Source organism: Abramis brama (genome assembly GCF_963993115.1).
Source record: "Abramis brama genome assembly, chromosome: 9".
Classification (NCBI taxonomy): domain Eukaryota; kingdom Metazoa; phylum Chordata; class Actinopteri; order Cypriniformes; family Leuciscidae; genus Abramis; species Abramis brama.
Window position 1 is genome coordinate 23,346,492 of NC_139971.1, and position 23,502 is coordinate 23,369,993.

Here is a 23,502-nt window from a genome sequence, read left to right on the forward strand (position 1 = left end):
GTCGGTTCGAGGACAGGTCCGGGGTCGAGGGCGAAGCAGAGGAGGTCGTTCTAGAGTGCGGGCAACCAGGGTCCGAGGAAGTAGTTTTTGCCTTGTTTGCCTTCGCTGACTGCATATGCAGGTGCTTTGAATTTTGAATGCTCTTTCTCTGCCATAATTTAACTCTTCGCAGGTTCCGCGCCTCTCCTCAAATCAAACGGGTGCGTGTACATGGGCAGATCTTGTAGCAACAGTGGTGGTAGCCATGGTTGCGAGAGTGAGTGACAGTCGCCCAAACCAATCAATTGTTTCGTCCCGGATGGAAATAATGAGCTGTGTTTATTGCAGATTAAAAGGTCTACAGTCACTCGATTTTTATACTCTCTTTTTCAGAGCACTTACATTTTAATTATGTATTGGTATATAAAGACTGTTTAAACAAATTTGAAAAAAAGTTTTTTATAAAAATCCTACCTACCCTACCTTTAATAAAGGAGTCCAGACATTAGAAAAATATCGGTCTACATGCGTTTTATATTTAATATGAGGGACTTTAACTTTTAGGTGGCAAAATATATATATATTTTTTGCAATTCTGTGAATTAGGCTACACTGCGCAAACCAAAAGTAATACTACTCACCGGATAAAGAAGGGTTGGCTCTCCACAGAACATCAAATATTTATTTTATTTTATTTTTCGTATTCGCATTTATGAGGAAAAAACAATGTTATGGACGTGACCGCTCTGAAAGCGGCACTAAAAGGCTGCTTTAAAACTTTCACAGAGACCTCAAACAGAAAGCACAAAGCCTTTCTTTAAAGTGAATTCCGTTTTGTACAGTATTAATTGTATCTTAATTTTAATCAATGTTTCATCAACCAATTGCCTGGATTTAATAAGAAGTAAATATAGCAGACAATAGATACGGAGGCGCCAGCGCGTGAACTGGAGCTCGGCTCATATTCCACCCGTTTCACACATAGGCTACTCCGTTTGCAGTGCGTATGCGGTGCGTATTTTTTTCTGTACGCTTTCACACTGCATGCGGATGCAGTCCGTTTATCCGTTCCACTTGCGGTGCGTATACAGGAGTGCAGCGATCGTTTCCGCACCGAGTCTATTTCTGTTGTGCTGCAAACGCTGAATTAAAGTGACAGCACATGTTTCGTGGTCAAAATTAACACAGATTGAGCTGAAAATGTAGTAATTTCACCATAAATGCATTTAATTAAATAAAATGTAGTAATACCACCATAAATGTATTTAATTAAATAGCCTACTGCTTTTTTTCACAGTCATCTTTTTACTTTAAGACCGGGGTAAAGCAAGGAAAACTATACAGTTTACCTCAACAAGGCGAAATAATGAACAACACTCGTCTGATTCGTGGAGGTGGAAAAACAAGTTATTTGTGGCATGCAAGATTTATTGTATTAAAATTTAAATGCAAAAGAAAAGGCATGATAGTCGGCTGTTTTTGTCAATTTTAAGTTTTAATTTAAAATGTTTGCGATTTTAATATAAGTAGGCCTAGCCTACATGGTTAAATATGTTACCACTTGCTTGAACAACTTAATATATAATCTATATAGAAGTAATGCATTGATTAATACGTTGTTTAAATTGTTTAAACTTGAATACATCTATTAACCCTCTGGGGACCAAGCTGTTTTTGGGGTCCTTGAGATGTTCTGACATGCCTTGACATTTGTGCTTTTTTCAGTTATTTATAAACATGTTAATGGCAAAGGTGTAAATTCACTCTATATAGCACAAACAGGGCTACCATAATATGCGAGCAACGTGTATGTAGATGTTTGTATTTTTAAGAGAATAATGTTTATGCGTGGTTATTGGAAAAAAATAAAATGAAAGTTGCTGAATTAAGACCACAAAACACATATTAAATATGTGTCCACAAGACTTTTGACTAATGGATGTTGTCCCTTTGAGTTCTAGCTTCAAAATGATGTAAAAATAGTCTTGCTTTATCGTTCACAAAAAAAAATACATTGATTTAAATGGTGTAAAACAGGTTTTGCTTGGAAAGCCAATATGCGAGGGGGAGGAGTAGTTTACACCTTAGATTATGAATGTCCCACCCACTCTGCATAATGAGCCATTCACTCAGGTGTGAAACTGACTGAGCCACAATGCAAGGACAAAAGATGTATTTAGAAGAAGACTTATATTGACCATTTAAGATTTCGCTTACATCTCTCTTGTAAATATGTTTTGCTATTTTATTAAAAATGTTACAATTACAACAATAATTACAATTTCAACAATATTTCAAGTGTACTCTTTCTTTGTAAAAAAAAAAAAAAAAAAGATTATAGGCCTACATTTTATCATATGTATTCATTAGTTTGAATATAGCCAACATTGGAACATCTAACATCTTAGTCTATGAATTTATTTTTGACAAAAATAGTATTTTTTTTTGCAGTTTAATACGTTGCTTATACAAATACATTTTATTTCAACATATTCTAGTCGATTTTTACTCATCTCAGTAGGCTATAGCAAAGCAGTTTATTCTTTCACACACAGACGCGCGATTCATATTTAGGCTAAACAGTCTTTACAAATATGTCCCCTTCATTCATCTCACAGAAAGGCGAGTCATATTATAGAAATGCGATTCATCTTTTTGCGGTTTACATAGGCCTACACTAACGTTATTCCATAACGTTATTCCACACGTGAGAAAAGAAAACAGCCTACCTCACTCCTCAGCGGAATCTGCTCCTCATTTCAGGAGATATTGCTCCTCATCAGCACTGTTCTGAGGAATCTTTTCTCCATAAGGTAGGCTATAATGTCTCACTCGCGAGGAGTCGCGACGCGCTTTGTTTACAGCTGATGTGGGCGTTTCACAGCTCTGAAATAGTTCTCAGAATTTGCGTTTGAATAGCACGCGCTCTCCGGGGAGTGGTCACATTACTGTGAATGAGCTCGTAATGAGCTCGACAGGAGTCGCTCTCTTTTTATACAGATTACAGAAGCTGAGAATATTTGTTTTTTATATAAATTACTTCATTTAAAAGATGCGATCTCAAGCTTTATGCCCGTGGGTCTGTTTGCCTGTTTGACTGAATTTTCGCGGAGTTATAGATCATTTTCGAACGCGTTTCAAATGGGAGTTTACTGACAGAGAGAAGGCAGAAATCGCATCATGTTAATTTTTCTTTATTTGTCAAAAAGCAAAACACTTTATTTTTATTGTGAGTATACAGAAAAAAAATAGAAACTGAACAGGATCGATTGATGTATTACACGAAAATGAAAGATCAAAATTAACAGAGCATTTAGTGTTTATTTTCATTGCTAAAAAAAAAAAACGAGCAAAACGCGCGGGCGCGTTTGTGGTCCCCAGAGGGTTAAGAATGTTAACAAACAAGAGGATAGTCCAGAACGGATTTCAAGCAAGCACAGATTTCACAGGACGTTTCAGAGTGGTATGTTTGTTTTTTTCTTATACATTTTAGATACAATGTTATACACCATTTAATCATGATATTTGTCAGAAAACTATAGTAATACAAACAGTAATTGATCACAAAACCAAGGTTAATTTTCCTAAGGGGTGGTGAACATCCTTACAAAAGCTACAGTAAACACTACAGTTGGTAGTCAACCAGAATGCCTATTACCGCTGTGTTTACCGTTTTATTACTAAAATAAAACGTTTTATTACTAAAAAATAAACCAGTCGCATTTCAAAATCGTTCACGAAATGACCGCCAGGTGGCACAAAGTGACATTTAGCAAAATGGCTGCAATTGCCGAAATGTAAGTGGAAGTCATAAATTAACAATAAAAATGAAATACTATACAATGATGGTAATTTCCAACAACAAACATGAAATATCAAAACAAGAGCTATTGACATTTACTGTACAATAATGAAACAAACAAATATTTGGTGGAGTTGAAACTGCAGGGTGAGATTATAAAGTAATAATTTCATTTCCATTTCAGGAGAATTTTTTGTGCGTAGCTGACATTGTGGTTCAGGAAGCTGTTCTCTGTGAAATGTGCAGTACACAGATAAAAGTGTGGGTTATAATGTTTAGGAACAGTGTTTAAAATAGATGTAATCCACTCTAAGTTTGTCAGCCTTAGAGTTTTGGAAACAGGGTGGACAAAACAGCGTCTCTTTGACATAGCGACAACACTGTCTTCTCCAGCGCAGCTCAACCAGGCCTCGTCCCTTTTTTGCGTATTCCGTGGGCGGAGATTATTTAAATGAGTAACATTATGACTTCACAAAGGCCCCCCCCATATATATATATCAGTGGGGAGAACAAGTATTTGATACACTGCCAATTTTGCAGGTTTTCCCACTTACAAAGCATGTAGAAGTCTGTAATTTTTATCATAGGTACTCTTCAACTGTGAGTGACAGAATCTAAAACAAAAATCCAGAAAATCACATTGTATGATTTTTAAGTAATTAATTTGCATTTTATTGCATGACATAAGTATTTGATACATCAGAAAAGCAGAACTTAATATTTGGTACAAAAACCTTTGTTTGCAATTACAGAGATCATACGTTTCCTGTTCTTGACCAGGTTTGCACACACTGCAGCAGGGATTTTGGCCCACTCCTCCATACAGACCTTCTCCAGATCCTTCAGGTTTCAGGGCTGTCGTTGGGCAATACGGACTTTCAGTTCCCTCCAAAGATTTTCTATTGGGTTCAGGTCTGGAGACTGGCTAGGCCACTCCAGGACCTTGAGATGCTTCTTACGGAGCCACTCCTTAGTTGCCTTGGCTGTGTGTTTCGGGTTGTTGTCATGCTGGAAGACCCAGCCACGACCCATCTTCAGTGCTCTTACTGAGGGAAGGAGGTTGTCCATCCTCCCCTCAATACGGTGCAATCTCCCTGTCCCCTTTGCAGAAAAGCATCCCCAAAGAATGATGTTTCCACCTCCATGCTTCACGGTTGGGATGGTGTTCTTGGGGTTGTACTCATCCTTCTTCTTCTTCCAAACACGGCGAGTGGAGTTTAGACCAAAAAGCTCTATTTTTGTCTCATTAGACCACATGACCTTCTCCCATTCCTTCTCTGGATCATCCAGATGGTCATTGGCAAACTTCAGACAGGCCTGGACATGTGCTGGCTTGAGCAGGGGGACCTTGCATGCGCTGCAGGGTTTTAATCCATGACGGCGTAGTGTGTTACTAATGGTTTTCTTTGAGACTGTGGTCCCAGCTCTCTTCAGGTCATTGACCAGGTCCTGCCGTGTAGTTCTGGGCTGATCCCTCACCGTCCTCATGATCATTGACCCAACGAGGTGAGATCTTGCATGGTGCCCCAGACCGAGGGAGATTGACCGTCATCTTGAACTTCTTCCATTTTCTAATAATTGCGCCAACAGTTGTTGCCTTCTCACCAAGCTGCTTGCCTATTGTCCTGTAGCCCATCCCAGCCTTGTGCAGGTCTACAATTGTATCCCTGATGTCCTTACACAGCTCTCTGGTCTTGGCCATTGTGGAGAGGTTGGAGTCTGTTTGAGTGTGTTAACAGGTGTCTTTTATACAGGTAACTAGTTCAAACAGGTGCAGTTAATACAGGTAATGAGTGGAGAACAGGAGGGCTTCTTAAAGAAAAATTAACAGGTCTGTGAGAGCCGGAATTCATACTGGTTGGTAGGTGATCAAATACTTATGTCATGCAATAAAATGCAAATTAATTATTTAAAAATCATACAATTTGATTTTCTGGATTTTTGTTTTAGCTTCCGTCTCTCACAGTTGAAGTGTACCTATGATAAAAATTACAGACCTCTACATGCTTTATAAGTAGGAAAACCTGCAAAATCGGCAGTGTATCAAATACTTGTTCTCCCCACTGTATGTATATATATATATATATATATATAGTGTACCGAAATGGTTAATAGATGAATGAATGTAAATAATTTATGAAAAGAAACAGATCATTCCAAAGGTGCATTATAAAGCATTGTGAATATGTATTCTATATACAGGCTTCATGAAAGTCTAAACATTTAAAAGGTTGACTATGGTTTTGGGTTAGGTAGTTCACTTAGTTTTATTTTAAAAACAATATCCTCACTGAGATGCTCAGAAAATGTGTGAGATTCAATCAGAAGGAATGACCTTTAACCCTCTGAGGTCGACAAACGCGCCGACGCGTTTTGCCGGATTTTCTCCACATTGTAGCACTATAAACTTAAATTACTCCATCATTTATGGTCATACAGAAAAAAGAAATATAAAAAAAGAATCTGTGATATTTCTCCTTTTGTATGTGTCCACTTACAATCAAATCAAAACATTGTGCTTTTGTAAAATAAAGAAAATAAACAGGGTGTGCGTTCTGCCTCTCTGTCGCGGTGAACTTTTTTTTCTTGAGCACGTCTATAAACTGAAACAAAACTCAGCGAATACTTGTCACACATTTATGAGCCATATACCTTTATAAACATTTAAGTGTGTACTTTTAAATGATCGGATTCAAAACGAAAACAAATATTCTCTGTTTAAGTAATTTGTATAAAACCAACAAGATGTCCAGCTTCTCAAACGCTTGCTCATTACAGTTAATTTGGCCACGCCTACTCGCGCAAAAGATATTCACATGCAAATCTCCACATGGAACGCGAACGCGCTCGTTACCTCAACAACAAAACACTTCACTTCACTTTTCGTCGAGTTTGAAAGACGTGCCTGAGCTTACATTGGATTTAGGCTACCTCAGAAGAAGAAGAACGCGATTTGAAGACAAGAAAGATAAGGTAAGAAATTCTTACATAGCCTAGTTTGTTATTGTTGCATAAATGTCACGTTGCAGCTGAACTGTTGCTAGATATATGGGGAATATTATAATATTTAGACCCGTGTTTACTGTGTTTGTGGATATCTGCTCAAACATAGATATGTTTATGGTAACCATAATGTTTTATATTTGAGAGTGATCGCGTTTGAATGTATCATATTTTGCAAGCGATCGCGTTTGAATGTATCATATTTTGCAAGCGATCGCGTTTGAATGTATCATATGTGTTTACTGTGTTTGTGGATATCTGCTCAAACATAGATATGTTTATGGTAACCATAATGTTTTATATTTGAGAGTGATCGCGTTTGAATGTATCATATTTTGCAAGCGATCGCGTTTGAATGCATCATATTTTGCAAGCGATCGCGTTTGAATGTATCATATTTTGGATGAAAGCAAAACGCACCAAACGGCTTCATGTTTTTATTATCTCATTTCATATCATCATAACGGATGGAAACATTTGAAGTAACATGATAATCAATATATTTTTCTCTAGCTTCTTTTGGAAGATTTATAGGCTGCTATAGGTTATTTATTGTTATTATTATTTTATCCGCACTGCGCATATACCTTATGCCTACAAGGCACAACAAACCTGGTGTTCATTATATTATATATCGTTGGAAACGTGTGTGTGTGTGTGTATTCTGTGAATTTTAAAAAGGAATTTTAAAAAGCAATTTTAACCAGAAAAATCTAATATTTATTTCCAAAATCATGCAGGCCTTTCTCTTGATATCAGTATGTTCACTTTTTTTTTTTTCAGGTCCCAGATGCCACTGAGGACTTCAACATTCACATGAGTCTCAGTACGTGAACATGGTAAAGTGAAAATCTTGGAAATGAAAGGTATGTACAATGTTTTTAGGAATGGCACAAAGGTCTCTGTCTTTGAAGTGCTTTTTTGGCATTTGTTGTGTATCTTTGGATTATGTTGTGTTGTAAATAAATCCAAACAATTTAAAAGCCATTATTTTTTAAATCTCCTCATTTACAGTATTGTGCAAGGTTGCTCAGAATGATAGGGGCCTGATAGCTCCTAATAGGGCCGTTAGGGGAGGTTCTTTGTCTTTCTCAGGTGAGAAAAGCTTACATATTAATGAGCTCTCGCATAAGGCTTTTTCACACAAAACACGTCGTAAAATTTTTAAATCAATATATTGTCTTATCTGAATGAGCAGTCAGGGTGATTTTCACATAGTTTTGCAGCAAATATTCTAGGCTACGTCATACAATTTTCAAAAGTCTTGTGAAGAAATAATCAGTATGGGTTTCATGGCCTTATTTCAGTGAGAATTTTTTTTTGTATTTTCAAAAACCACGCATAAATGTCATTATCTCAAAACTACAAACTTTTACATACATGCTGCTGATATATTATTGTAGCAGAGTTTGTGCTGAATACAGTGTAATTAGACTTTAGCCATGAAAATGTCACAAGTAACAGAAATAACCAGAAATGTCAGAGCATGTCAGAACACCTCCAGGGCCCAGAAAACAGCTCAGACCTCAGAGGGTTAAATGCTCTACCGTCAAGTGTGTGCGTGTGTGTGTGTGTGTGTGTGTGTGTGTGTGTGTGTGTGTGTGTGTGTAGGACAGAATAACCTTGCAATTCATTAATCTTTTACTTTTAAGAACAGTTTTGTGTGTGTTGTTTTTGTTTTTGTGTCACAGACTTTGACAGCAGACCATCTGTGGTACAAATCAAATTTCACAGGTGAATCTGAATCCTGGAGAGTTTGTTCCAAATATATCTATGAAACACAGATGCCACACTGTCCTACTGCTGTCAGAGTCACAAACAACATCCATAAAACACAAATTCAAACCTTCCCATGATACAATCACATTTATGTCCCCCAGACTAAAATGTCCCTGCTTCCTCTAAAACACTGAACTCCATCAAGACATCGTCGTATCATAACTTTCAAGTTTGATGAAGTATGCATACATACTCTAATGTTTACAATGAAAAGCTTCCTTTTTATTCCACCCAGATCATTTATAGAAATCACTGATTATGACATAACAACAACTCATTAACATACACCCACTCACATTTAGATATCAACACTAGTTCATAGAGATAAGTCAATCCTAACCAACAGATTATTAGCATATTAAAATCAGAAGCCAAAACACCAGAGAGTGGGCGAACAATGGTCACAAAAAAACTAAATTAAGATGTTTTGGTAGAAAAAAAAGAAGAAGAAAAAACCCTTTATACATATTATTTGTAGACATATATGTAGACTACATGACACAACTAAAACAGTTTTCAACCAAACCAAACAATTTATCTCTTTAAAAACATGAACGAGCCTCCAGAAAGAACAGAAACACCAGCATCACTTAAGATGTTTCTCAGACACTCAGTCCAAGCATGATGAAAAAGCCATCTTGAGTTTTGCTCAAAAAGAATTGATATACGAAGTGAGTTGGATCTCAGATCCAAACGGACCCAGCTAAAACCACATCAGAACAAAAACCATGCCACCAACCCCATAAAGAGATGGTAAAAACTGGAGCAGGAGTTACTCACCCTCCATTGCGTACTTCATATCCATGGCAAAGAGGTTCCACATGATTTCAGCACTAATTCTACCCATATTCAACTCTTGCGGGAACCTAAAATGAAATAAAAACAGACATTGTTACAACCATACAGCAATCTGCTCAGCAATTCATTCATCCATCAGTGTCCTGATCTTGTGGTCCAAGTCTTCAGAGATCTCAAGACCGCAAATAAATAAATAAATAAATACATAAATAATGTACTTTTTCTTTATTTCAGTTCTTGGATAACATGTTTTGGTCTTGATCTGAAACTCGAGAGGACTAATATTGTTTTATGTCTTGGAGTGGATGTAAAAGCATCCTGTCCTATTTTAGATGCGTGCATTTCACATGTGAGCACATTCTGTTTATGGGCACCAATTTCACTGTGCTACCCATCACACAGGCTGTTTCCATGGCAACCACCACCATACCATATCACTGAGTGAAGTGATCAGTTCTCTACTCTCCCCCACTGCTCAAAAGCAATCTCAGATCAATCTAGACTAGGCTCAACTCTATTTAAATGCTTAGGATGGACAGAAGGAGCTATCAGAGATGGGCACATATAGATGCAGATGAACACAGAATGATCATGAACTAGAGAAAACCTCCCTGTCCTCTCTCTTTTCCTCTCTCTCTCTCTCTCTCTCTCTCTCTCTCTCTCTAATAGTGATGAAAGGATGTGCTCCTCACTGAAGTCATTTACTACGTTTTATTTAAGCATCTATCTCTGTGGCTCTTTGCTCAGTGCTGTAAAAAATGAATTTAAGAATTTACTTTGTTCACTATGCACACAATTCCAATTTAATTTTCAAATTTTTAGGACTGACTGTCATTTTTTGATCCATTTGTTCAGATAATGTAGTCAGCTGCTGTAGCTATGACTTAAATTCAGCATGAAACGTCGTTTACAGCCCATTTTATGTGATTTATTGTGCAAACGTGATTTTATCTGTTGTGGGGAAGAAGGCGGAGGATGTCATTATTATTCTGATGAAAGGTTATGAAGACAAACGTAGTTTCTTACTGTATAACAGCACACAGCGATGAATAGCTCATAATAAGACAGGGAACTTGTATCAAGGAAGTAAACAGGGTCACGTTAACTTTAAGGAGTTAGCATGCTGTCAGTGTGGAAAGAGAGGATGGAAAATCAGAAATTTCACCTCTGCTCATGACCATCACAAATGGTCAAAAATAAAATACTTTTATTTACCTTACCTTATTCACAAAGGATGCATTCAATTGATCAAAGGTGACATTAAGGGCCTTTATAATGTTACACAATATTTATTTTTCTTTTGAACTTTCTATTAATCAAAGAATCCTGAAAAAAAAAATATCACTATTTCCACAAAAATATGAAGCAGCACAACCACTTTCAACATTGATAATAATCAGAAATGTTTCTTGAGAGAATGATTTCTGAAGGATCATGTGACATTCAAGACTGGAGTAATGATGCTACAGTAGAAACATTTTTATAATGTAAATTTTTTTATAATGTTACTGTTTTTACTGTATTTTTGATCAAATAAATGCAGCCCTTGATGACATCTTTCAAAAAATATTAAAAAAAATATAACCAACCTCAAACTTTTGAACAATAGTGTCAGCTTTAGAGGCTTTACTGTAATTTACATATTCATGCATACGCACATCATTATAATTACTGTTACGATGCAGAGCAGGAAGCAAGAAGCAGGATCCAAGTGCAACGGTGTTTTTATTAAATTAACTAGAACTTTGACATAAACTCAGACTTCAGAACAGAACAAAGAACATGCAACCTCACAACATCAATAACTCACAATGACTGAACTAACACACAGGGCTTAAATACACAGACAACCAAGCTAAACAAGATAACAAGGGGGTGTGGTAAATAAGAAACACCTGGGAAGACTAATCAACATAACAGGAGACAGCTAAACATGCAAAGACAGGGGAACACATGACAGACAAGAACAAGACACAAAACCCACACCGTGACATAGCCCCCCCCCTATGGGCGGCTCCCGACGCCCATAAAAAACAAAAAGTTCAGGAGGGCGGTGAAGCGGAGGCGGTCTTGGGGGAGGGCCGGAGGGCCAGGCCCGCACTGGGAACCGGGAACAGGATATAGGCAAGGCGGGCCTGGGCCGTGGAGCGTGGGCGACAAGGGTGGAGCAGGACATGCAGACGGCCAGGGCGGAGCAGACTGTGCAGACGGCCATGGAGGTGCAGGCTGTGCAGGCAACCAGGGCAGAGACGACCCTTCGGGCGGCCAGGGCGGAGACGACCCCTCAGGCGGCCAGGGCGGAGACGACCCCTCAGGCGGCCAGGGCGGAGACGACCCCTCAGGCGGCCAGGGCGGAGACGACCCCTCAGGCGGCCAGGGCGGAGACGACCCCTCAGGCGGCCAGGGCGGAGACGACCCCTCAGGCGGCCAGGGCGGAGACGACCCCTCAGGCGGCCAGGGCGGAGACGACCCTTCGGATGGCCAGGGCGGAGTTGACCCTTCGGGTGGCCACGGCGGAGAGGACCCTTCGGGAGGCGACGACCACTTGGGAGGCGACCATGGCACAGGAACAGACACTGGCTCAGGAACAGGAACAGACACAGAGACAGGAACAGACACCAGCTCAGGGACAGGAACAGACACCGGCTCAGCGGCGGCCATCTTGTCCGAAGACACAGGCGTGGTTTCGGCCATCTTGTCCAAAGACACAGGCGCAGAAAGAGGAAGAGGAACAGATTCAGGCTCAGGATCAGATTCAGTCTCGGCGGGACGAGACTCTGGACGGGCGGACGTGACGTGAAGCTCTGGCTCGGCAGGACTGACGTGAAACTCTGGCTCGGCAGGACTGACGTGAAGCTCTGGCTCTGGCTCGGCAGGACTGACGTGAAGCTCTGGCTCGGCAGGACTGACGTGAAGCTCTGGCTCTGGATCAGGATCAGCGCGCTCTGAGCTTGACGGGACCAGCGGCAGCGAGGGCTTTGAGCTGGGTAGGACCAGTGGCGAAGAGGACTCTGAGCTGGTTAAGACCAGCGATGAAGAGGGCTCTGAGCTGGGCAGGACCAGCGGCGAAGAAGGCTTTGAGCTGGGCAGGACCAGCGACGAAGAGGGCTTTGAGCTGGGCAGGACCAGCGACGAAGAGGGCTCTGTGCTGGGCGGCAGGACCAGCGGTGAAGGCTTTGTGCTGGGCAGGACCAGCGGTGAAGGCTTTGTGCTGGGCAGGACCAGCGGTGAAGGCTTTGTGCTGGGCAGGACCAGCGGTGAAGGCTTTGTGCTGGGCGGGACCAGCGGTGAAGGCTTTGTGCTGGGCGGGACCAGCGGTGAAGGCTTTGTGCTGGGCAGGACCAGCGGTGAAGGCTTTGTGCTGGGCAGGACCAGCGGTGAACACAGCTCTGGACTGGCGTGAAGTGCAGGCTCGGCTGGACTGGCGTGAAGTGCAGGCTCGGCTGGACTGGCGTGAAGTGCAGGCTCGGCAGGAAGATACTCAGGCAGGAAGGTCTCGGTGAAACATGATTTATGCAGGATAGTCTTGGCGGGACAAGACTCCTGCACGATGGCCCTTATGGCAACACGTACTGACCTCAGCGGGGAATCGGCCACACTGGATACCAGTCCTGGACGATAATAGACCGATCCGGTGACTAGCTTGATGGCTGGCGTGACGTGAAGAACAGGCTGAAGAGATACTGCGGGTTCACGAAGCTTCTCCTCCATGCCCACAGCAAATGACGAATTACTCAGGAAAAGGGCCAGGTCAATATACCTTTCTAGCGTCCAGCCGGTATAGTCCTCTGGCATCATTTGAGCAATATCCTCGTCCAGACCGCTCCAGAACAGATCCATGAGCTGGACGTCATCTAGTGACGCTAAATGGCAGCAAGCCCAGAAGTCCTTCACATACCTTTCCATGGGCTGGCCATCTTGAAAAAGAGTAGCAAGGAATCTCCTTAGGGCCTGGTTACTCACAGTTGCTGGATCCATTTTTGGTGAGTTATTCTGTTACGATGCAGAGCAGGAAGCAAGAAGCAGGATCCAAGTGCAACGGTGTTTTTATTAAATTAACTAGAACTTTGACATAAACTCAGACTTCAGAACAGAACAAAGAACATGCAACCTCACAACATCAATAACTCACAATGACTGAACTAACACACAGGGCTTAAATACACAGACAACCAAGCTAAACAAGATAACAAGGGGGTGTGGTAAATAAGAAACACCTGGGAAGACTAATCAACATAACAGGAGACAGCTAAACATGCAAAGACAGGGGAACACATGACAGACAAGAACAAGACACAAAACCCACACCGTGACAATTACATTGAATTCAGATGCAGCTTGATATTTCAAACATGTTGCATTTTTAATAAAGAAAACCTGAAATCCAATCCATTTCCAAAAACCTGATTTAGTTGGAGTTCAAGCTATATATAAATATGGTTTGGATTGGACTTCTAAAAAATGTAATTTCATGTGTTCTGTTTGGACTACAGCAAACTAATAAATCAGTTTTTGCTGTCTGTTGAAACAAAGCAACGCTGTATTGATATTTCTTCAACACTCCTGCTCACTGCTTGCTCAGAGCTTGTTCTAAACCTCTAACCTTCTGTATTATACTTCTGCAAATAACTTATTCAACATTATTCATACTTTATTTTCTAGAATAAGTGTCAATGTAACTTCTGAATTTGGATTTTGTAAACCTTATATCTTAAGAAATGCAAGATAAAAGTTTGAAAATCTCACACTGACTTGATAGAATTTTCATCAATCAAAATATGATGTCATTGTAATATTTGCATACAGAACTGTGATTGGTTTGTTGTTGCAACATAATGTTGCAGTATGTGTTGATTCTTGCATGCATCAAAGTTACTCTGATGCTGAATTTCATCCTAAATATTAAAGATACCTAAAACACTGCTCTGCCCTATATAAAGACAAATCACAGGAACAACATTTTTGTCAAAACTGAGTTTGTTTATTAGACTGTGATTCGTCCCTTGGCTTGGCTCAACTGTTCTCAGATTCAGAGAAAATAAAGTGTGAATACTGACATTAAATCAATTAAATTCAATCAAAACACTCAAAGTAATTTTTTCTCAGATTTTAGTGTTACTATGTTTTGCCTTTGTAAAGCAGTGTGAATCCTATCAGTTTTAATTTTCACTGTGTTAAAGGGTTAGTTCACCCAAAAATGAAAATTATCTCATTATTTACTCACCATCAAGCATTCCTGTATATGACTATCTTCTTCTAGCCAAACACAATCTGAGTTATATAAAAAAAAAAATATCCTGAATGGTTCCATAAATTTTGAAGTCCAAAAAATCCAAATCCATCCACCATAAATGTAATCCATATGGCACCAGGGGGTTAATAGGGGGTTAATAAAGGCCTTCTGAAGCGAAGTGATGCGCATTTGTAAGAAAAATATCCATATTCATAACTTGACTAATTTGACTAATAATAGACTAACTTGACTAATAATAGACTATTATCATTGGCTTCCAGTAACGGCTGTACGCCGAGCACTTTTTTGGGCTTCAAAATCGCAGGCGCTACTCAGTCCCATTATAAAGCTTGTAAGAGCCATGATATTTTTTAATATAACTCCAATTGTGTTTGGCTGAAAGAAGAAAGTCATATACATCAAGGATGGATTGAGGGTGAGCAAATTATAGAATAATTTACATTTTTGGGTGAACTAACCCTTTAAGTTTTCTGAACAGGAACACACGCACACACACACACACACACGCACGCACACACACACACGCACACACACACACGCACGCACGCGCACACACACACACACACACACATACATACACACTGCAGTCGCTCTAGTTGTGCAGAGATCATTAGAGAAAATAATGAGATTAGAGATCATTATTTTTCTTCAATCCACATGGATCGAGAGACAAGACCAGAACTAATGACACTATAAGTCCAGTAACATCTTCCTTACACACACAGACTTCTGCAAAAGGTGTGATAAAAGATAAGAGAGAGTGAAATGCTTGAAGCAAAAGAAAAACAAATTGAGGGATAGACAATTCTTCTCTGGGTTTGTCCAGGATGCTGAATTATTCAAGTCTCCTGCCTGTGAATTTCTGAACAGAATCTATGTCTGTCACATACACACACACACCACATATTGCGTTTCATTGCAATGTGCTTATGAAATACTGCAATCTATGAACATGTTCAGAACATCCCGAAATCATCTGTCCTAATACAGAGGGAAACTTTTATTGCTAATACGTTGCTCTTTTATATCTCAGTCGATTCTCCAAATTAATTTGTTATGTTTAACTGAAGTATCAACTTGTCTCAGATGTTTGTCCTAAAATGAAAGTGCCCATGTTATGCTATTTTAAAAGTTCCTAATTTTATTTTGGAGGTCTTCAATGTCACGGTTCTGTTATGTTTGGACTTTTAGGACCTGTCGACACAAACACAGGAATTTTTAAAACCCCAGCTTTTTCTATGCGGTTCGTCCACACGCAAACGCTGTATCCGGTCACTGAAACCGAACTTTTTTGAAAATTCCTGCCAGGGTGAAGATTATTAGAAACTCCGGTTGCAGTGTTGTCGTGTAGACGGTGAAACCAGAGATTTTGGCTTGTGACGTCGGTAACCAAACTGATCAACTAATCAACTGATGGACCCCATTGACTTCCTTAGTATTTTTTTCCTACTATGGAAGTCAATAGGGGTACATCAACTGTCTGGTTACCACATTCTTCAAAATATCTTCCTTTGTGTTCAGCAGAAGAAAGAAATTCATACAGGTTTGAAACAACTTGAGGGTGAGTAAACAACTTGATTTTTAAGTAAACTATTCCTTTAATCGATCCGATTGGGCTCGATCCGAATGAAACTTCGATTGGATTGGAAGGGGTGGTTTATTCCTTTTCTAATCCTATTGAGAGAACATGTAAACACTTGATCGTATTGAAAAAACAAGACTGGAAAGGACTGCACATGTGCAATGACGTAGAAATGGCGTAATGACGTTTGGCGCGTGGAACAAGCTGCAGTTGTTGTTAATTATAATGTCATTAATAACTGTTGTGTTATTCTAGAATTCCCTAACCACTCATTGTCTGTGAAGTGGAGCAGAACTACGTCCCATCAGTCCTCACTTCATACTCTCATCCACAGACGCTTTGTTTTGGGAGCAGAGCATGTGAGCGGAGTGGAGCGGTGAGAATCTCCGCTCATCGCTCACGGAACTGTTCACCCCTCCGCTCCCCCGCTCAAAGCTACATCTGGCCGCTCTGCTCATTATCGCTCAGCGCTCAATTCGCGCTCCACTCAAATCGCTCGCTCCAAAAAAGGAAAAAAATCTACATGTAGGCTATATCACTTTTTGCTTAGACCACAGCCTTACCTCCTAAAGAACTAATGAGTAACAACATTTTTCAAATTGAAATGTTTTATTTCAAATTACAGGCCTATGTAAGAAGGAATATAGCCTACACAAAAAGTCCTGTAAAATTAAACGAATAAATGGGCCTAATAATATAAATAAAAATTATATAAACAAAAATATGCATAAATTTTTTAAAAGTAAATTAACTATAAGGCCAGAATTTTGATAAGTGAACTTTTGCGCAACGCGCACGATTAAAATTTAAAGAAACCTGGAATCCTCTCATAACCTTTCTAAAAATTCAACAGCTAATGTAAACCACGTGCTTTCCCACTCACCCCATCTCCACCCCTCCCCTCCACTCCAATCATCTTTACCCCCGCCACCAATATATCTGCCTTAACAACACCTAACAGTCACACACTTACAGACATACCAATCCCACACTTATAACTCTGCTTGTCTGTCTATCTGTCTGTCTGTCTGTCTGTCTGGCCGTGTGTCTGTCTGACCGTCTGTCTGTGTACCTCCCTGTCTCCCTGTTACGGCTTGTCACTCTTTATTATTTTCTTATTTTGTTATATGAATAAAAATAAAGTTGACCTCCGAAGACTTTGGTGGTGGCTGGGCAAAAAAAAAAAAAAAAAAAAAAAAATTTAAATTGGCTTCCATACACACAAACTGCTGTAAAATTAAACGAATAAATGGTCCTAATAATATAAATATTATTACGGACGACACAAATTCGGCTAAATAAAACAAACCATTAGGTCTACTTGAATGAAAAAACAAATTTGTTTGAATATTACGCTATATTTAATTTACACTTTGTTACAAGTTACCGTATTCAATTTGCTAACCTTTTGTTTTCTTCCCAGCGTGTTCGCATAGCTCACGTTCATGTTTTTGAGAGATGTGTCTTTTGAGATTCCAAAATGAATCTTTGCTGACTGAAACGATGTCTCCACATTCGTTTTCTTGTACCACATTATCATTGTTAGTTAGTTTTATTATATAATAGTAGCCTACACCTGTGTGACTTCTCATTTTCATTTTTGAAGTAGCCTACTTTTTGAACTCCATTACTGAGCCGAGTTTTGACTGAAAATAGTCTACTGTTGATGACTATGCAAGACAGATGGATCCTGGTTTAGGTTTGACTGAGCATGCTTCAGACTCGTGGTGTGAGCTGAGCGAAATTGGAGCGAAATTGGAGTGGGAAATAAGGCGACGCTCCGTCCTTTTAAAAATGCCGCTCTGCGCTCTGTCTAAGATCCGCCCGCTCCCGCTCCCCGCTCCACTCCACTCACATGCTCTGTTTGGGAGCGGGAATGAGGCGTTTTTTACGTTTATTCCGTTGTGTTGTGGCTCATTTCAGTTGTGTTGTACAAAACGCTATATATTCCTGCAGTATAAGCATGTCTTAAAAATCAATTCTGATTAGAAGCTTGTGACATAAAAACGCACACATCAACCCGATCGCTTTATTTAAGTGTTCATGTAATAAACACTATGGTCGGATTCATCAATTGCCATGAATTCATTCCGATTGAGACAGAAGTTGTGCATGTAAACATAACCACTGTAAGATCAGCAAGAGTGTACAGATTTAAAACTAATATGGTCAGATCATTTGACATTTGAAGAAATTAATGAAAAATGGTTGAGTTCATACTTTTGTTTGCAAAGGTGTCTTGGAAATTCTGAGCACAGATTGAGATGTTGCTGAGCTCTTTATTGAAATTATCTTTATTAATTTCATTGCTGTCTAGGAGAAACAACTGATATATAAAAGATATTGTTTTCTTTCCTGTTTGGGAAAAATACAGCAAAATATGATGCATTCGGATGGCTTCACAATGTGTGTGTTGTGATACGCACTGGTTAATGATGGGTGTGTAGGCCATTCTGTCCTCATCTATAACAGACACCATCAGCGTGATCAGTTTGGGCCAGAAGTCCAGGTTCTTGATGGACGGACCCTGTTCCTCACGCGGCAGATCCTGCTTCTTAGCCTGGAAAGACAGAGAAACAGAAGTTTATTACAGATAATGACACAATTTCTCCTCCTTCCACGTGTTTAAAGTTTGAATAATTTAGTCCGGTTAACTGATGTACTGAATCTGAGTACTCGGCACTCTGGTTAAGTGCTTTTCTTCATAATACTTTTTATTAGGTGGTGCGAACACACACACACACACACACACACACACACACACACACACAGAGAGAGAGAGAGAGAGAGAGAGAGAGAGAGAGAGAGAGAGAGAGAGAGAGAGAGAGAGAGAGAGAGAGAGAGAGAGAGAGAGAGAGAGAGAGAGAGAGAGAGAGAGAGAGAGAGAGAGAGAGAGAGAGAGAGAGAGACTGGACTCTGGTCTCTGATTAAAATCATTTATACTCAACACATTCGTATTTAGTGTTTCCTGCCCTTTAAGCTCATTAATGTCTTCATTAATTATGCAATTCCTGAGTTGCAACGATTCCAGCCAAACCATTTACTAAAGCTACACTCAAACAGTCAATGTTTGAAATCTAGGACAACAGCATTTTCTAACATGTGTCGAAATACATGCAATAGTAGACTAGTCTAGTACAATAGATTACTGTCTGTTTGGACTGGTAACCAATCATCAAATTATCTAACTCAGTGGTTCTTATCAGGGGGCCTCAAGATGGCTTAACATTATTTAAAATAAGACACAACAAGCTTCAAAATAAACTAAAACAACTGAAAATCTAAATATTTCTATTTTTTTTTTTTTTTTTTCATGCTCTAAAATATTTTATTAGGTAGAAATTGTAAGAAAAAATATTTTATCCTTAATCCTTATACCGTGAATCACGAACGACTCGAAAAGTAAATGTAAATTCATTGGTTAATAAGAGTGGGATCTTTGAAAAACATTTTTTTTTAAAAATCAGGAATCCTGAAAATGAATTATTTTTTATTTGTATTAATTTAGTTACTTATTTTAATCCCCAAAAAAGTTTTGGAAATAAAACTATGTCATTACTGTAGATGTACCAGAGGAAACCTATTAGCCTATTAACCAAAATGACATGGCAACCAAGTGGAACAGGATGTTTTACGAATAAAATAAATAATTAAATAAACAAACAAAATGGCCATCACATACAAGGAAGGAGTCAGACCTAAATTCAAGGTTACTAAAATGCTGCTTAAAAAGCTATTTGGCTAAGGTAATTTCAAAGGTGGAACAATTCAATTTTGATGAAGGGTTGCAAAAACAAAGAAAAAGAGAAAAATTATAATAGACTGTTCTCAAGGTCAAAGTGCGTTTACTCAAAAAGGCTACCAATCAAAGGTCACAAAAAAGATTCATGAATTGTGCATAATAGGACCAGGAATGTGTACTAAAAAAGTAAGTGTTTCATTTGTTTTCTAATTTCCTTGACATTTTTGTTCAAGTTAGCCCCCCTATTCCTCCTCAAACACTTAAAAGGGGTTTTGTCTTGCTCTATGACCGCATTTCTGCCATTTCTCATAACCTCAGAGAGATTGACAGCTACAACAATATTGTTTACAGTTTTTTTCAATTGTTTACACGCAATTTTGAAAACCGGGTTCTTTTTTTCAAAATATAATCACAATTATCCAAACACCACACTCAGTTTGCATAATTCCTAGATTGTTTGCAAAATTACACACTTCAGTCAAAACATACACACTTCAGTCAAAACATATACACATACTTGTGAAAATGCTATTAGTTTTCATTTAACCAACACAGTCCTCAATGATCAGACACTATTGCAGCCAGTTTCATACTGCTGTGATAAATAAAAAACACATTTGTAAAAAAAATAATTTTAGGAAATAGCATGTGCTAGATTTTTGGCCAGACATTGTTATGTAAGGGATAATTTAGATGAAAAATAAAATAAAAATAGTGACAAACCCACAACATTCTTCATGATTAGTTTGAGATATAGGGAGAATGTACACACATAGGCCTACTATAAACTTACAAAGCACTGCACAACACTGATGCTGCAGACTGATTATTTCAAGTATTTATTTCAATACTTACAGTATTTCTTACCATCAGTTACAGTAATCAACCAACAATGAAATCAATGAAACAAATAAAATATTTAGGCAAATAAAAATTACTGCATGAAGTACATACACTTTGACTCTGAAGAAAAACTACTGTAAAAGCAACAAGAATACTGTAACTATTCATCATCTCTCCATCTGGCTGGATCAGGCCATAAGATTTCATCCACATCACAGGCTATGTCTTCATTGGCAAGGCACCATTGGAAGAATCGCCTTGTGTGACGAATCCACCCCTGCACAGAAGCTGCTTCGATATGATCACAGGCCTGCTCCATGGCCTGAATGAGGGGCAAACGGTCATAGGGCCGCAGGTCGTATACCTTCCACCGCCATGCTGAAAAAAAACTCTTCTATTGGATTCAGGAAGGGGGAGTATGGGGGAAGGTATAAGACTTCAAATTCAGGGTGCTCATGGAACCAATTCTGGACCCGATGGAATGAGACATTGTCCCAAACGACAATGTACCACATCTGGTCCACTTGGTTTAATGCTGTGACAATCTCGTGCAATCTGTCAAGAAATGCAAGTATTAGATTTGCATTATAGGGTCCCAGATTTGCATGGTGGTGGAGGACCCCATTTTGTGTAATAGCAGCGCAAAGGGTGATGTTATCTCCTTCTCCTCTTCCTCTATCTCCTTCTCCTCTTCCTCTACCTGGGCCTCCTCCTCTACCTCCTTCTCCTCTTCCTCTACCTGGGCCTCCTCCTCTACCTCCTTCTCCTCTTCCTCTACCTCCTTCATCTCCTCTTTGAGCTCCCCCTCTCATTCTCATTCTTCTTCTTCTTCTTCTAGCTCCTTCCATCATTGTTGAAGACAGGTGAACTCACCTGCTGCCTTTTATAGCACACCTGAGTGCTGCGTTTTCAAATTAGCACATGTGTGCTTCCACACCTGGTGGATGTGATTATCCAATTCGTTCATTAGTGTGGTCATTGGCAATCCGGGGCTTTGTAATGACAAGGAAGCAACCTCACAATCCTTATCTGTGTCTAAGGTGTGAAAATGTGTGTAGAGTTTTACAAATCACTGTGTGTAATGTTTTGCAAAAAGGGTGAAGCAGACATTGTGTGTAATGTTGTGCAAATCTGTGGAGGTATTTTGCTCATTGGAGAAGAATTTTGCAAATTGTGTGGACATTTTTATTTTAGTGTGTAAACAATCGTAAAAAACTGTAACAGCAAATAACCTGTGAAACATGCACTTCATGTTTTCGACTGCATGTTTATTCAAACAGCATATATCTACTGAACTTGCTCTCAAAATTTTCTTGACTTTTATAAATAGCAACAACAAGGTCATTGGTTCGATTACCAAGGAATGCATGAACTCATAAAAAAACAAATCTTGAATGTATGCAAGTAGTTTTGGATAAAAGTGTCTACCAAATGCATAAATGGTAATTCAACTTTTTTTGAAACATTAAAACTTATTGAAATAACATAAAAATCACATTTATCATTCCAAACAGGACTGACAAATGTGCTGCTATATGAATGTAGCCCAAATCCAAAGGAATCATCATGCATCCTAACATGCGATTCAGTGTGCATCTTGAGTGCTCACATAGCTGTAAAGACATCAGCTATTTACACTGTAAGTGTGATCGCTGGAATTACAGCATCTCTTGGCACACAGGTCAGAGTTTATTCTGGGGGGAATGCTTGTTTATCATGGATCTGGATGGTAAAATTAGTACTTTCACTTCCCTCCTCTTGATTCTCCCACAATGCACTTCTGTCTAACATCAGTCCAGGCTTATTTGATGGACAACTGGGCATTATGCCAGGATATTTTGGGCATCTCTCTGGGCTGTTTTCCACAGCAAGACAGTAAAACGCGAGATGCTTTAGAATTCTCCGGCCACTCTGCTTCTAGAATTAGATTCCAGTAGAATTGTGGGAAGTGTTTGAGCTGTCCATGGTGCTGGACAACATTATTCATGGTGCTGAAATTGGTTGCATTGAGTGTTACAAATCTTCAGTAGCTCTCAGTGGCATTACAGGGGGCAATATTTTTTTATCATTTTATAATTGCCCAATTTCAATTATTTTTTTTCTTTTTGTGGGGGGGCAAAACAATAATAATTTAATACATATAATAAACAAAATTAAATTCTGAAGTTTGTCAGGACAGTAAGATTTTTAAAATAACTGATTACATTGACATACATACAAAAATTCAGCTTCGCCATCTCAGAAATAAATTACATTGTAAAACATATTAAAATGGAAAACAGTTCATTTAAATAATAATAATATTTCTAAATATTATTGATCAAATATAAATGCAGCCTTGGTGAGCATTTCAAATGGACTTTTTTCAAATTCAGAAATCTGATTTCTTTGTATCTGTCCTTGTAAGCGCTAGTTTATATAAACATATTAAAACAGCATTTACTAAAAACTGTAAAAATGCATCATAGCTAATGTAACATGCACTAAACATGCTCTATCATGCTCAACCGTGTGTTTCTGTACAATAGTAAGACATGTTTTCTCCTTTTCTCACGCATGGCACTTCCTGTCAGGCCACAGCAGTGAGTGTGTCAACTTAACTTTATTCAACATGCTAAGACTTGCATATGTACAGTATGTGTCTCTACATTTACAGTAAATCCAACAATAATGTATTGCATGCACATATTCTAAAACCTAGTTTGAGCCTAAAAAGTGAC

General features: G+C 39.0%; 1 protein-coding gene across 2 annotated transcripts in view; it reads right to left on the reverse strand.

The window, feature by feature from the left end:
* unc13c (unc-13 homolog C (C. elegans)) overlaps positions 1–23,502 on the reverse strand; it is a 262,698-nt gene that overhangs the window by 128,463 nt on the left and 110,733 nt on the right. For both annotated transcript variants that reach the window (XM_084123554.1, XM_084123553.1), the window contains exons 17-18: positions 18,624–18,757; positions 9,344–9,429 (exon numbers count right to left, since the gene is read on the reverse strand). In XM_084123554.1, coding sequence (XP_083979680.1) covers positions 9,344–9,429; positions 18,624–18,757 — 220 coding nt within the window. The remainder of the gene's footprint in view (positions 1–9,343; positions 9,430–18,623; positions 18,758–23,502) is intronic.